This window comes from Staurois parvus, unplaced genomic scaffold, assembly GCF_062004578.1.
Source record: "Staurois parvus isolate SC_StPar_1 unplaced genomic scaffold, SC_StPar_1.0 ptg002137l, whole genome shotgun sequence".
Lineage (NCBI taxonomy): Eukaryota > Metazoa > Chordata > Amphibia > Anura > Ranidae > Staurois > Staurois parvus.
In genome coordinates, this window is record NW_028319933.1 from 87,568 (window position 1) to 103,284 (window position 15,717).

Below are 15,717 nucleotides of genomic sequence, written 5' to 3' on the forward strand. Positions count from 1 at the left end.
GTCTGTTGCCTGCCCTGACCTCTGGCATGTTCCTAGTAATCCGTGTCTGCTGCCTGCCCTGACCTCTGGCATGTTCCTAGTAATCCGTGTCTGCTGCCTGCCCTGACCTCTGGCATGTTCCTAGTAATCTGTGTCTGTTGCCTGCCCTGACCTCTTGCATGTTCCTAGTAATCCGTGTCTGTTGCCTGCCCTGACCTCTGGCATGTTCCTAGTAATCCCTGTCTGTTGCCTGCCCTGACCTCTGGCTTGTTCCTAGTAATCCGTGTCTGTTGCCTGCCCTGACCTCTGGCATGTTCCTAGTAATCCGTGTCTGCTGCCTGCCCTGACCTCTGGCATGTTCCTAGTAATCTGTGTCTGTTGCCTGCCCTGCCCTCTTGCATGTTCCTAGTAATCCGTGTCTGTTGCCTGCCCTGACCTCTGGCATGTTCCTAGTAATCCATGTCTGTTGCCTGCCCTGACCTCTGGCATGTTCATAGTAATCCGTGTCTGCTGCCTGCCCTGACCTCTGGCATGTTCCTAGTAATCCATGTCTGTTGCCTGCCCTGACCTCTTGTATGTTCCTAGTAATCTGTGTCTGTTGCCTGCCCTGACCTCTGGCATGTTCCTAGTAATCCGTGTCTGCTGCCTGCCCTGACCTCTGGCATGTTCCTAGTAATCCGTGTCTGCTGCCTGCCCTGACCTCTGGCATGTTCCTAGTAATCTGTGTCTGTTGCCTGCCCTGATCTCTTGCATGTTCTTAGTAATCCGTGTCTGTTGCCTGCCCTGACCTCTGGCATGTTCCTAGTAATCTGTGTCTGTTGCCTGCCCTGACCTCTGGCATGTTCCTAGTAATCCGTGTCTGTTGCCTGCCCTGACCTCTTGCATGTTCCTAGTAATCCGTGTCTGTTGCCTGCCCTGACCTCTGGCTTGTTCCTAGTAATCCGTGTCTGTTGCCTGCCCTGATCTCTGGCATGTTCCTAGTAATCCGTGTCTGTTGCCTGCCCTGATCTCTGGCATGTTTCTAGTAATCCCTGTCTGTTGCCTGCCCTGACCTCTGGCATGTTCCTAGTAATCCGTGTCTGTTGCCTGCCCTGACCTCTTGCGTGTTCCTAGTAATCCATGTCTGTTGCCTGCCCTGACCTCTTGCATGTTCCTAGTAATCTGTGTCTGCTGCCTGCCCTGACCTCTTGCATGTTCCTAGTAATCCGTGTCTGTTGCCTGCCCTGGCCTCTGGCATGTTCCTAGTAATCCGTGTCTGTTGCCTGCCCTGACCTCTGGCATGTTCCTAGTAATCCCTGTCTGTTGCCTGCCCTGGCCTCTGGCATGTTCCTAGTAATCCGTGTCTGCTGCCTGCCCTGACCTCTGGCATGTTCCTAGTAATCTGTGTCTGTTGCCTGCCCTGACCTCTTGCATGTTCCTAGTAATCCGTGTCTGTTGCCTGCCCTGACCTCTGGCATGTTCCTAGTAATCCGTGTCTGTTGCCTGCCCTGACCTCTGGCATGTTCCTAGTAATCCGTGTCTGTTGCCTGCCCTGACCTCTGGCATGTTCCTAGTAATCCGTGTCTGCTGCCTGCCCTGACCTCCCCTTCATTCTCAGTAATCCATGTCTGCTCTCTGACCTAGTCCCATTAAACATCATTATAGGCATTTTTGGAGCGCTTTGAACGATTGGCAAACACCTCAAAAACGCACGTAAGGCATTTGGGGAGCGTTGGAGGAGCAATAAAAATTCTTCCCAAATGCCTGTCTAATGCTACAGGGGGCGTTTGGTGAGAGTTAGAAATGAGTCCAGTGTGAACGAGTCCACAGATTCATGGCCTGCAGGACAGTCCCGCACATGCTGTGTCCTCATTCTATCACACGATGGCGCTCTTTCTATAATCCACTATGAGGAGCATTTCTGTATTCATGTTATCTATCATTTATATGTATTATTATTGTGGACAGAAAACTCACTTTTCCAGACAGAGAACATTCCTCTGTGAACTCCCCCTCATATACCGAGCCCTCCTCTGTAATCAGAACCCCGGAACCCTGAAAGAGAAACAATGTAACAGCCGGCATTTATATATATATAGGGCTGACATATACCGCAGTGCTGTACAGAAGATACTGTATAATATTCACATCAGTCTCTGTACAGAGGAGCTTACACTCTAATGTCCCCTCCCCCACAGTCCCATCAGTCTCTGTACCAGAGGAGCTTACACTCTAATGTCCCCTCCCCCACAGTCCCATCAGTCTCTGTACCAGAGGAGCTTACACGCTAATGTCCCCTCCCCCACCGTCCCATCAGTCTCTGTACCAAAGGAGCTTACACTCTAATGTCCCCTCCCCCACATTCACATCAGTCTCTGTACCAGAGGAGCTTACACTCTAATGTCCCCTCCCCCGCAGTCACATCAGTCTACCGGAGGAGCTTACGCTCTAATGTCCCCTCCCCCACAGTCCCATCAGTCTACCGGAGGAGCTTACGCTCTAATGTCCCCTCCCCCACAGTCCCATCAGTCTCTGTACCAGAAGAGCTTACACTCTAATGTCCCCTCCCCCACAGTCCCATCAGTCTCTGTACAGAGGAGCTTACGCTCTAATGTCCCCTCCCCCACAGTCCCATCAGTCTCTGTACCAGAAGAGCTTACACTCTAATGTCCCCTCCCCCACAGTCCCATCAGTCTCTGTACAGAGGAGCTTACACTCTAATGTCCCCTCCCCCACAGTCCCATCAGTCTCTGTACAGAGGAGCTTACACTCTAATGTCCCCTCCCCCACAGTCACATCAGTCTCTGTACAGAGGAGCTTACACTCTAATGTCCCCTCCCCCACAGTCACATCAGTCTCTGTACAGAGGAGCTTACACTCTACAGCCTGCACACAGACAGAACCCTAATGGGAGTTGATCCCAGATCCCCGGTTGGAGATTCCATCTTGAGGGTTCCGTTGTTCAGGATGTACTGTGTGGTGCGCCATCCTGAAGGGGTTGGTGGTCTCCAGGTGGTCTCCAGGCCACCAACCGGCTGTCCTTTGCCTTCCTCAGTGGCACAGATTTACTTACCACCAGTTTGTTGAAGCTGAACATTCCCTGATAGCAGCAGCCGGTGTGGAAGAGAACGATTCCGGGACCGTGTCTCTGGTCCTCCAGCCACATTCCAATGTACCGCTCCCCCCTGAGGACACAAAACAAGACCAACTCTCAGGGACCAGAAGAAGAACTTGAGATGTGAAGCTGTGACAGACCACCGATCCACCATTTATAGAACTTTATGGCCACCCATTTACTGTGGAGTAGGTCCCCCTTTTGCCGCCCTAACCCGTTGCGGCATGGACTCCACTAGACCTCTGATGGTATGCTGAGGGATCTGGAACCAAGCCATCAGCGGCAGATCCTTTAGGTCCTGCGAGGTGGGTACCATCAGGGAATACCGTGTACTTGGTCTGCAACCACGTCTAGGTAGGTGGTCCGTGTCAAAGCACCAACCACCTGAATGGTGGGAGCCAAGGGGTCCTAGCAGAACATTGTCCAAAGCATCACCTTGCCTCCACCCAGCTTGTCTTCTCCCCATACTTCATCCTGGTGCCATCTCTTCCCTAGGTAAGTGACGCCCACCCACCCGGCCATCCACATGATGTAGAAGAAAACGTGGTTCCTCAGACCAGGCAACCTTATCTCATTGGTCCGTGGTTCAGTCCTGATGCTCACATGCCCATTGGTGGTGCTTTTGGCTGTGGACACGGGCAGACGTGGACATGCATGTGTGTGTATACCGTATATATAGAGAGTCTGCACACGCTCACTCTGACTTCTGCTCCACTCACATGTGACACCACCAGAAGAAGGCAGGTCGGGCACAGCGGGCGTAGAGACCCGTGGACTCGGCACAGGGATGGTGGGAACCCCTCATAATGGGCACAGCAGGTGCACAGACCCAGGAACTCAGCACAGGGATGGCGGGAACCCCTCATAATGGGCACAGCGGGCGTAGAGACCCGTGGACTCGGCACAGGGATGGTGGGAACCCCTCATAATGGGCACAGCAGGTGCACAGACCCAGGAACTCAGCACAGGGATGGCGGGAACCCCTCATAATGGGCACAGCGGGTGCACAGACCCAGGAACTCAGCACAGGGATGGTGGGAACCTTCATAATGGGCACAGTGGGTGTACAGACCCAGGAACTCAGCACAGGGATGGTGGGAACCCCTCATAATGGGCACAGCGGGCGTACAGACCCAGGAACTTGGCACAGGGATGGTGGGAACCCCTCATAATGGGCACAGCGGGGGTACAGACCTGGGAACTCAGCACAGGGATGGTGGGAACCCCTCAAACCTCTACACACACAACACTTGTACCTCAGGGTGACGTCACTCACTTCTCAGCGCTCTCCCAGACGCCGTACCCCGTCCTCCTGTTCCTCTCCCAGCTCCCGGTATACTTGAAGGAGTTTGTCTTGGAGGCGAGATGTTCTATGATCCCAAATCCGTGCCGCAAGTTGTCCTTGAAGTATCCTTTGTAGACGGACTCGTCCGCGTATCTGTGACCACACGAGGACAATGTGAACGGAGGACAACGCTTGTGTCATGTGACCACACGAGGACAATGTGAACGGAGGACAACGCTTGTGTCATGTGACCACACGAGGACAATGTGAACGGAGGACAACGCTTGTGTCATGTGACCACACGAGGACAATGTGAACGGAGGACAACGCTTGTGTCATGTGACCACACGAGGACAATGTGAACGGAGGACAACGCTTGTGTCATGTGACCACACGAGGACAATGTGAACGGAGGACAACGCTTGTGTCATGTGACCACACGAGGACAATGTGAACGGAGGACAACGCTTGTGTCATGTGACCACACGAGGACAATGTGAACGGAGGACAACGCTTGTGTCATGTGACCACACGAGGACAATGTGAACGGAGGACAACGCTTGTGTCATGTGACCACAGAGTGCCACTCCTGATACAAGGTATTTCAGTGGATTATTATTAGATTTATTGATACATTTTATAACAAAATTGCAACAATAATAGACATAAAGATCATCTTCTGCATTCACACTCCGGCCTCTTCTGGCATTGGTGATGGTGGTGGTGGTGATGATGGTGGTGGTGGTATTGGTGATGGTGGTGATGGTGGTATTGGTGGTGGTGGTAATGGTGTTGGTGGTATTGGTGGTGATGGTGTTGGTGGTGATGGTGGTATTGGTGGTGGTATTAATGATGGTGGTGGTGTGATTGGTGATAGTGGTGGTGTGATGGTGGTATTGGTGATGATGGTGTTGGTGATGGTGGTATTGGTGATGGTGGTATTGGTGATGGTGGTGGTGATGGTGATGGTGATGGTGGTGGTGGTATTGGTGATGGTGGTATTGGTGATGGTGTTGCTGATGGTGGTGGTGGTGGTGGTGATGGTGGTGGTGGTGATGGTGTTAGTGGTGATGGTGGTATTGGTGGTGGTGGTGGTATTGGTGGTGGTGGTGGTGTGATTGGTGATAGTGGTGGTGTTGGTGATGGTGGTGTTGGTGATGGTGGTATTGGTGATGGTAGTGGTGTTGGTGGTATTGGTGATGGTGGTGGTGATGGTGTTGGTGATGGTGTTGGTGATGGTGGTATTGGTGATGGTGGTGGTGGTGGTGGTGGTGATGGTGGTGGTGTTGGTGATGGTGGTATTGGTGTTGGTGATGGTGGTATTGGTGTTGGTGATGGTGGTATTGGTGATGGTGGTGGTGGTGATGGTGGTGGTGTGATTGGTGATAGTGGTGGTGATGATGGTGATGGTGGTGGTGGTGTTGGTGATGGTGGTGTTGGTGATGGTGGTACTGGTGATGATGGTGTTGGTGATGGTGGTGGTGGTGTTGGTGGTGGTGTTGGGGGTTCTTGGATAAAAGGGGTAGAAGGTGTCTCCATCTGATGCTATTTATGTCTACCCCCCAGATTCCCCCATAGGCTGCATCAGGGTCCGGGACAAGAGGTGGGCAGGAGGTGCAGTGAAGTAAAGGGGGCAAATAGACGCAGAGCGGTACACCCGATCTTTGGCATGTATTAACAGTGGGGGAGGGGGGGGCGCAGTTCTGCATCCTCGCCCTGGGAGCTGGATGTCCCGGTACTGGGCCGCATTTTTACTTACTCACAGATTCCATATCCCTGCATGGCTCCGTTCCTCCAGTGACATTTGTAGCAGTGATATCTGTCCGGGGACGAGCCGGGAATCAGGCAAATCCCAAACCTGCAACACAGAGACAACGTGGTCACCACTTTCCGGAATACATGAAGGTGGACCTACAAGACGCAGAACGTGCTGCCACCTCGGGCCCCGGCGGGTAGGGGACCCAACCGTGACATCTCCTCCCCCTCATACATCTCCCTCCATTTCCAACTCCTAATAACTATATTTAGTCCCACCTCTTTTTAGCTCCTCCTACTGTTTCTTGAAGAGACCCTCCCACCATGATGAGGTGTAATAATTACATGTGTGCAATCTGAACAACATCTCCTTAGGTTCACACCACCGTGCTCTGCGGTATTGCATGCGCCCCAGAGCCCAACCATTGTGAATGAGCCCTCCATAACGCACATTGCACCTTGCTAGATGCAGCCCTCCGTATCACACATTGCACCTTGCTAGATGCAGCCCTCCGTATCACACATTGCACCTTGCTAGATGCAGCCCTCCGTATCACACATTGCACCTTGCTGGATGCAGCCCTCCGTATCACACATTGCACCTTGCTGGATGCAGCCCTCCGTATCACACATTGCACCTTGCTAGATGCAGCCCTCCATAATGCACATTGCGCCTTGCTAGATGCAGCCCTCCGTATCACACATTGCACCTTGCTAGATGCAGCCCTCCATATCACACATTGCACCTTGCTAGATGCAGCCCTCCATATCACACATTGCACCTTGCTAGGTGCAGCCCTCCATAATACACATTGCACTTTGCTAGATGCAGCCCTCCATAATGCACATTGCGCCTTGCTAGATGCAGCCCTCCATATCACACATTGCACCCTGCTAGATGCAGCCCTCCATAATGCACATTGCACCTTGCTAGATGCAGCCCTCCATAATGCACATTGCGCCTTGCTAGATGCAGCCCTCCGTATCACACATTGCACCTTGCTAGATGCAGCCCTCCATATCACACATTGCACCCTGCTAGATGCAGCCCTCCATATCACACATTGCACCCTGCTAGATGCAGCCCTCCATAATGCACATTGCGCCTTGCTAGATGCAGCCCTCCGTATCACACATTGCACCTTGCTAGATGCAGCCCTCCATATCACACATTGCACCTTGCTAGATGCAGCCCTCCATAATGCACATTGCACCTTGCTAGATGCAGCCCTCCATAATGCACATTGCGCCTTGCTAGATGCAGCCCTCCATAATGCACATTGCGCCTTGCTAGATGCAGCCCTCCATAATGCACATTGCGCCTTGCTAGATGCAGCCCTCCATATCACACATTGCACCCTGCTAGATGCAGCCCTCCATAATGCACATTGCACCTTGCTAGATGCAGCCCTCCATAATGCACATTGCACCTTGCTAGATGCAGCCCTCCATAATGCTAGATGCAGCCCTCCGTATCACACATTGCACCTTGCTAGATGCAGCCCTCCATAATGCACACGAAATCCAGTGCCAAGTTGAATGACAAGCAGCTTCATTCAGCCCACTTCCTGTGAACCCAGGGAGTCAAGGCCCCGCCCCTTGGGGGGTGTTAGCATGCCAGCCGTGGCTCAGAGAAAAATCCTAGATTTTAGATGACTGAATATTTCCTCTAACACACATATCTGCTCTTACCCGTCCTCCTGGCCGAATTTGAAGTCCCCGGCATGATTGCGCCCGCTCGGCCATTTCAACGTGCCCCTGGGCAAAGAGAAGAAAGAGGTGAATCGATACAATTCATAATACACATGTGTTTCCGATTCATTTAATTATGAGGAGTACTGGCTGGCCCCTCCCACCAGCCATGATCTGCTTGCATTGCATAGAGAAGCACAGAGACCCAGTGATGACATCACTGGGTCTACATTTAGGTATGTAGACATGTCATTAGCATGTTGATGGGGGGAGGGGAGGGGCTAGGGAAGGAAGACTATAATTAGAATACATTTCAGCCCCTTCCAGCCTCCTTTCACTCACTTTCCATGCGGCTTCCCCCAGGACATGTCGCCTTCATAAATGGCGTTCTTGAACCTGCCCTCGTTCTTGTAGGTGTGGGTCACCAAGCGGGAAATTGGGGGATCGTTGGCCTCTCCCGTCTTTCCCCACAATGGAAAGTCCCGCTTTCCCTCCAGACTTTGGCGGATCAGCTGATTCATCTTCCAAATCCACAAAGCCTGGAAAGAGAAAGAGAAAAACTCATCTCATCCTGTAGCTGTCACCAGTGAAAGCCTGCAGCGGCACTCTGCCACCACATGGAGAGAGGGGGCAGCAGAGAGCGATCTTTATTACAGAAAGTCTCATAATGGATGGCTGCACAGATCTGGAAGAAATACACTGAGATCCAAGAAGAAGACACGCGATCGATCGATTTATAGAATATTCGCTGATCCTGGAGTTTGGCTGGTTGTTGGAGAGAAGTGAGAGCAATATTTACCATAGATTGTATGGCATTGGGGTGTAAGAAGGAGTGACGCAACATTGTCCGGGAAAGGTGGCGGCGCGGCTCTCAGGAGACTTTCCGTAACAATGGAACAAGAAAAGCCGGTTTGGAGATCCAACAAAATCAGTTATTATTGATAAAAGAATTCGATAAGAAAGTCAGCTGACCTTATGCTGCGGCTCTTTCGTGGAAAAGACAAATTCCTCCTCCGGAGTGATAACACGCCAGACGTGGCTGAATCGCAAGACAAGAGACATCATATTAATAGAAAGTATCCATGGTTAATCAATACTCTACAGTTATCCATCAGTAATCAATACTCTATAGTTATCCATCAGTAATCAATACTCTATATTTATCCATCAGTAATCAATACTCTATAGTTATGCATCAGTAATCAATACTCTATAGTTATGCATCAGTAATCAATACTCTATATTTATCCATCAGTAATCAATACTCTATATTTATCCATCAGTAATCAATACTCTTTAGTTTCTATCAGTAATCAATACTCTATAGAGTATTGATTACTGATGGATGACTATAGAGTATTGATTACTGATAGAAACTAAAGAGTATTGATTACTGATGGATAAATATAGAGTATTGATTATTGATGGATAACTATAGAGTATTGATTACTGATGGATAACTGTAGAGTATTGATTACTGATGGATAACTATAGAGTATTGATTACTGATGGATGACTATAGTTATCCATCAGTAATCAATACTCTATAGTTATCCATCAGTAATCAATACTCTATAGTTATGCATCAGTAATCAATACTCTACATTTATCCATCAGTAATCAATACTCTTTAGTCATCCATCAGTAATCAATACTCTATATTTATCCATCAGTAATCAATACTCTTTAGTTTCTATCAGTAATCAATACTCTATAGTCATCTATCAGTAATCAATACTCTATAGTCATCCATCAGTAATCAATACTCTATATTTATCCATCATTAATTAATACAATTTATTTATCCATCATTAATTAATATTTTTTAAATCAATGAGCCTTCCCTCGCCACCTCCATCAATGAGCCTTCCCTCGCCACGTCCATCAATGAGCCTTCCCTCCCCACCTCCATCCATGAGCCTTCCCTCCCCACCTCCATCAATGAGCATTCCCTCCCCGCCTCCATCATTGAGCCTTCCCTCTCCACATCCATCAACGAGCCTTCCCTCCCCACCTCCATCAATGAGCCTTCCCTCCCCACCTCCATCAATGAGCATTCCCTCCCCGCCTCCATCATTGAGCCTTCCCTCCTCACCTCCATCATTGAGCCTTCCCTCCCCACCTCCATCAACGAGCCTTCCCTCCCCACCTCCATCAACGAGCCTTCCCTCCCACCTCCATCAATGAGCCTTGGCTTCCCATGACCCTGTCACCAGTTGGCCAGTTTTCCTTCCTTGCACCTCTTTTGGTCGGTCCTGACCACTGCAGACCGGAAACTTCCCATGAAAGCTGCAGTTTTCCCTCCCCACCTCCATCAATGAGCCATCCCCTCCCACCTCCATCTATGAGCCTTCTGTCCTCCACCTCCATCAATGAGCCATCCCCTCCCACCTCCATCACTGAGCCTTCCCTCCACACCTCCATCAATGAGCCTTCCCTCCCCACCTCCATCAACGAGCCTTCCCTCCCCACCTCCATCAATGAGCCTTGGCTTCCCATGACCCTGTCACCAGTTGGTCAGTTTTCCTTCCTTGCACCTCTCTTGGTCGGTCCTGACCACTGCAGACCGGAAACTTCCCATGAAAGCTGCAGTTTTCCCTCCCCACCTCCATCAATGAGCCATCCCCTCCCACCTCCATCTATGAGCCTTCTGTCCTCCACCTCCATCAATGAGCCATCCCCTCCCACCTCCATCACTGAGCCTTCCCTCCACACCTCCATCAATGAGCCTTCCCTCCACACCTCCATCAATGAGCCTTCCCTCCCCACCTCCATCACTGAGCCTTCCCTCCCCACCTCCATCAATGAGCCTTCCCTCCCCACCTCCATCAATGAGCCTTCCCTCCCTACCTCCATCAATGAGCCTTCCCTCCCCACCTCCATGAAAGAGCCTTCCCTCCCCACCTCCATCAATGATCCTTGGCTTCCCTTGACCCTGTCACCAGTTGGCCAGTTTTCCTTCCTTGCACCTCTTTTGGTCGGTCCTGACCACTGCAGACCGGGAACTTCCCACGAAAGCTGCAGTTTTGAAGTTGCTCTGACCCCGTCGTCTAGACATTAAAATGTGGTCCTTGTCAGAGTCCCTCCAATCCTTACTCTTGTCCACAGGGGCGGACTGACCATTTGGAAACTCTGGCACTGCCCGAGGGCCCAGGGTCAGTAGGGGGCCCCATGAGATGCCCCTGGTACCTTTTTCATAGGCTTTTTTGAGTTTGGGCAAGGACACAGGGGCCCCATGATCCCCTATTGCCCGGGGGCCCCATGAGTTGTCAGTCCGCCCCTGCTTGTCCATTTCTTCTGCTTTCAACACATCAACTTCAGGGACAACATGTTCACTTGCTGCCTAATATATCCCACCCACTTTCACCAGCCAATCCCTGTCATTCCCGTCACCTGTCGGAGGTCACAATGGTACGGACGATCGGTGTGTTGATATGTTGAAGGTTCTTTTTTTTTCTGATAACAACCATGTCATACTTATCCGCTCAGAGAAGCCCTGGTCCTCCTCATCTCAGTTCCTCCACTGGTGTTCCTGGCTCCTCCCCTTGACCAGTGCCCCCTATAGCAAGCTGTTTGCTATGGGGGGCACTGGTGTGTGCTCTCTCCTGAGTCCCGGTCTATGTGTCCATAAGACACATAGAGCTGTGGATCAACCCCACCCCTGTGGTGTGATTGAAAGAGGTGGGAGCCAATGCTGTGCCTCAGCCAATGAGGAGAGAGAGATCCGGGATAGCCGAGGCTCCCATGCACCCCCCCAGGGGGTTCAGGTAAGTATTGGGGGGGCTGGGGCTAGAGCAGATCCCTCTATAGTGTGTACTTGTCTCAGTTCAGAGCACTGAGTGTCATTTCTGCCTGCTGCCTCCTTCCTCTGCTATCAGTCACTTCTGACAAGTTTTCCTGACACCAAGAGATAAATGGTGACAGGGGAGGGACCTCCAGCAGATTGACAGCCTCACCGCTGTGTGGAGGGGGGGTGAGTCCCTTCCCTCCAATCAGCTCCCAGAGCTCTCCTCACTGAGCTCTGAAGTGTGCAATTTCAGCTCTCCACCCCCTTTTTTCTGAACTCTCAGACAAGCTTTATAGAATCGGTACTTTGAACGGATGTAAAGGAGAGAAGACTGCAGATAAACAGGTACAACGTATGTAGGAGGATTGGTTTCCTCTCCGTGTATCACCTGAGGCCAGGCACTTCACTGGGTGTATGGAGGGTTTACAGCCCACCCCAGGAAAAGGTCTACCAAGGAAAGTTCTGGGAAACAATCTTCCAAAAATAAACATTCCGCAACCATCGAACGTCACTCGGAATAATCGTCCTCCTCACCTGGTGGGATCAGATGTTTGCCTTGTCGTGGCGTCAACCCACACGGTCCGGAGGTCATACATGTTCATGTCGTTCCCCTGACCAGGAAGAAGAGAGAAGGACAGAAGAGTCACCAAACCTGAAGGACAAATATCACACCAGCGACTGTCGCTCACACCACCGGACCAGCGACTGTCATTCACAATATCGGACCAGCGACTGTCATTCACATCTCCAGACCAGCGACTGTCATTCACATCTCCAGACCAGCGACTGTCATTCACACCACCGAACCAGCGACTGTCATTCACATCTCCAGACCAGCGACTGTCATTCACACCACCGGACCAGAGACTGTCATTCACACCACCGGACCAGCGACTGTCATTCACACCACCGGACCAGCGACTGTCATTCACAATACCGGACCAGCGACTGTCATTCACATCTCCAGACCAGCGACTGTCATTCACAATATTGGACCAGCGACTGTCATTCACACCTCCAGACCAGCGACTGTCATTCATACCTCCAGACCAGCGACTGTCCTTCACATCACCAGACCAGCGACTGTCATTCATACCTCCAGACCAGCGACTGTCCTTCACATCACCGGACCAGCGACTGTCATTCACAATATTGGACCAGCGACTGTCATTCACATCTCCGGACCAGCGACTGTCATTCACAATATCGGACCAGCGACTGTCATTCACAATATCGGACCAGCGACTGTCATTCACATCTCCAGACCAGCGACTGTCATTCACATCTCCAAACCAGCGACTGTCATTCACATCACCGGACCAGCAACTGTCATTCACATCACCGGACCAGCGACTGTCATTCACATCACCGGACCAGCGACTGTCATTCACAATATTGGACCAGCGACTGTCATTCACATCTCCGGACCAGCGACTGTCATTCACAATATCGTACCAGCGACTGTCATTCACATCTCCGGACCAGCGACTGTCATTCACAATATCGGACCAGCGACTGTCATTCACATCACCGGACCAGCGACTGTCATTCACACCTCCAGACCAGCGACTGTCATTCACACCACCGGACCAGCGACTGTCATTCACATCTCCGGACCAGCGACTGTCATTCACAATATCGTACCAGCGACTGTCATTCACATCTCCGGACCAGCGACTGTCATTCACAATATCGGACCAGCGACTGTCATTCACATCACCGGACCAGCGACTGTCATTCACATCACCGGACCAGCGACTGTCATTCACAATATCGGACCAGCGACTGTCATTCACATCTCCGGACCAGCGACTGTCATTCACAATATTGGACCAGCGACTGTCATTCACATCTCCGGACCAGCGACCGTCATTCACAATAGTGGACCAGCAACTGTCATTCACACCTCCAGACCAGCGACTGTCATTCACACCATGGGACCAGCGACTGTCCTTCACATCACCGGACCAGCGACTGTCATTCACACCTCCAGACCAGCGACTGTCATTCACACCACCGGACCAGCGACTGTCATTTACATCTCCAAACCAGCGTCTGTCATTCACACCTCCAGACCAGCGACTGTCATTCACACCTCCAGACTAGCGACTGTCATTCACACCTCCAGACCAGGGACTGTCATTCACACCATGGGACCAGCGACTGTCATTCACACCTCCAGACTAGCGACTGTCATTCACACCATGGGACCAGCGACTGTCATTCACACCTCCAGACTAGCGACTGTCATTCACACCATGGGACCAGCGACTGTCATTCACACCTCCAGACTAGCGACTGTCATTCACAATATTGGACCAGCGACTGTCATTCACACCATGGGACCAGCGACTGTCAGTCACATCTCCAGACCAGCGACTGTCAGTCACATCTCCAGACCAGCGACTGTCATTCACGATATTGGACCAGCGACTGTCATTCACACCTCCAGACCAGCGACTGTCATTCATACCTCCAGACCAGCGACTGTCCTTCACATCACCAGACCAGCGACTGTCATTCATACCTCCAGACCAGCGACTGTCCTTCACATCACCGGACCAGCGACTGTCATTCACAATATTGGACCAGCGACTGTCATTCACATCTCCGGACCAGCGACTGTCATTCACAATATCGGACCAGCGACTGTCATTCACAATATCGGACCAGCGACTGTCATTCACATCTCCAGACCAGCGACTGTCATTCACATCTCCAAACCAGCGACTGTCATTCACATCACCGGACCAGCAACTGTCATTCACATCACCGGACCAGCGACTGTCATTCACATCACCGGACCAGCGACTGTCATTCACAATATTGGACCAGCGACTGTCATTCACATCTCCGGACCAGCGACTGTCATTCACAATATCGTACCAGCGACTGTCATTCACATCTCCGGACCAGCGACTGTCATTCACAATATCGGACCAGCGACTGTCATTCACATCACCGGACCAGCGACTGTCATTCACACCTCCAGACCAGCGACTGTCATTCACACCACCGGACCAGCGACTGTCATTCACATCTCCGGACCAGCGACTGTCATTCACAATATCGTACCAGCGACTGTCATTCACATCTCCGGACCAGCGACTGTCATTCACAATATCGGACCAGCGACTGTCATTCACATCACCGGACCAGCGACTGTCATTCACATCACCGGACCAGCGACTGTCATTCACAATATCGGACCAGCGACTGTCATTCACATCTCCGGACCAGCGACTGTCATTCACAATATTGGACCAGCGACTGTCATTCACATCTCCGGACCAGCGACCGTCATTCACAATAGTGGACCAGCAACTGTCATTCACACCTCCAGACCAGCGACTGTCATTCACACCATGGGACCAGCGACTGTCCTTCACATCACCGGACCAGCGACTGTCATTCACACCTCCAGACCAGCGACTGTCATTCACACCACCGGACCAGCGACTGTCATTTACATCTCCAAACCAGCGTCTGTCATTCACACCTCCAGACCAGCGACTGTCATTCACACCTCCAGACTAGCGACTGTCATTCACACCTCCAGACCAGGGACTGTCATTCACACCATGGGACCAGCGACTGTCATTCACACCTCCAGACTAGCGACTGTCATTCACACCATGGGACCAGCGACTGTCATTCACACCTCCAGACTAGCGACTGTCATTCACACCATGGGACCAGCGACTGTCATTCACACCTCCAGACTAGCGACTGTCATTCACAATATTGGACCAGCGACTGTCATTCACACCATGGGACCAGCGACTGTCAGTCACATCTCCAGACCAGCGACTGTCAGTCACATCTCCAGACCAGCGACTGTCATTCACGATATTGGACCAGCGACTGTCATTCACATCTCCAAACCAGCGACTGTCATTCACACTATCAGACCAGCAACTGTCATTCACATCTCCAGACCAGCGACTGTCATTCACAATATTGGACCAGCGACTGTCATTCACATCTCCAAACCAGCGACTGTCATTCACAATATTGGACCAGCGACTGTCATTCACATCTCCAAACCAGTGACTGTCATTCACATATCCAAACCAGCGACTGTCATTCACATCTCCAGACCAGCGACCGTCAATCATGTCTCCA

At 51.3% G+C, this 15,717-nt stretch overlaps 1 protein-coding gene across 1 annotated transcript in view; it reads right to left on the bottom strand.

Moving 5' to 3' along the window:
• Nucleotides 1-12,216, bottom strand: part of LOC149432630 (ALS2 C-terminal-like protein) — a 35,872-nt gene extending 23,656 nt beyond the window's left edge. Inside the window, exons 1-8 of the mRNA XM_089665116.1 lie at nucleotides 12,127-12,216; nucleotides 8,778-8,844; nucleotides 8,148-8,344; nucleotides 7,806-7,871; nucleotides 6,118-6,216; nucleotides 4,350-4,511; nucleotides 3,032-3,143; nucleotides 1,936-2,013 (exon numbers count right to left, since the gene is read on the bottom strand). Coding sequence (XP_089521242.1) covers nucleotides 1,936-2,013; nucleotides 3,032-3,143; nucleotides 4,350-4,511; nucleotides 6,118-6,216; nucleotides 7,806-7,871; nucleotides 8,148-8,344; nucleotides 8,778-8,844; nucleotides 12,127-12,194 — 849 coding nt within the window. The 5' untranslated portion in view covers nucleotides 12,195-12,216. The remainder of the gene's footprint in view (nucleotides 1-1,935; nucleotides 2,014-3,031; nucleotides 3,144-4,349; nucleotides 4,512-6,117; nucleotides 6,217-7,805; nucleotides 7,872-8,147; nucleotides 8,345-8,777; nucleotides 8,845-12,126) is intronic.
• Between the last annotated feature and the right edge of the window lie 3,501 nt (nucleotides 12,217-15,717).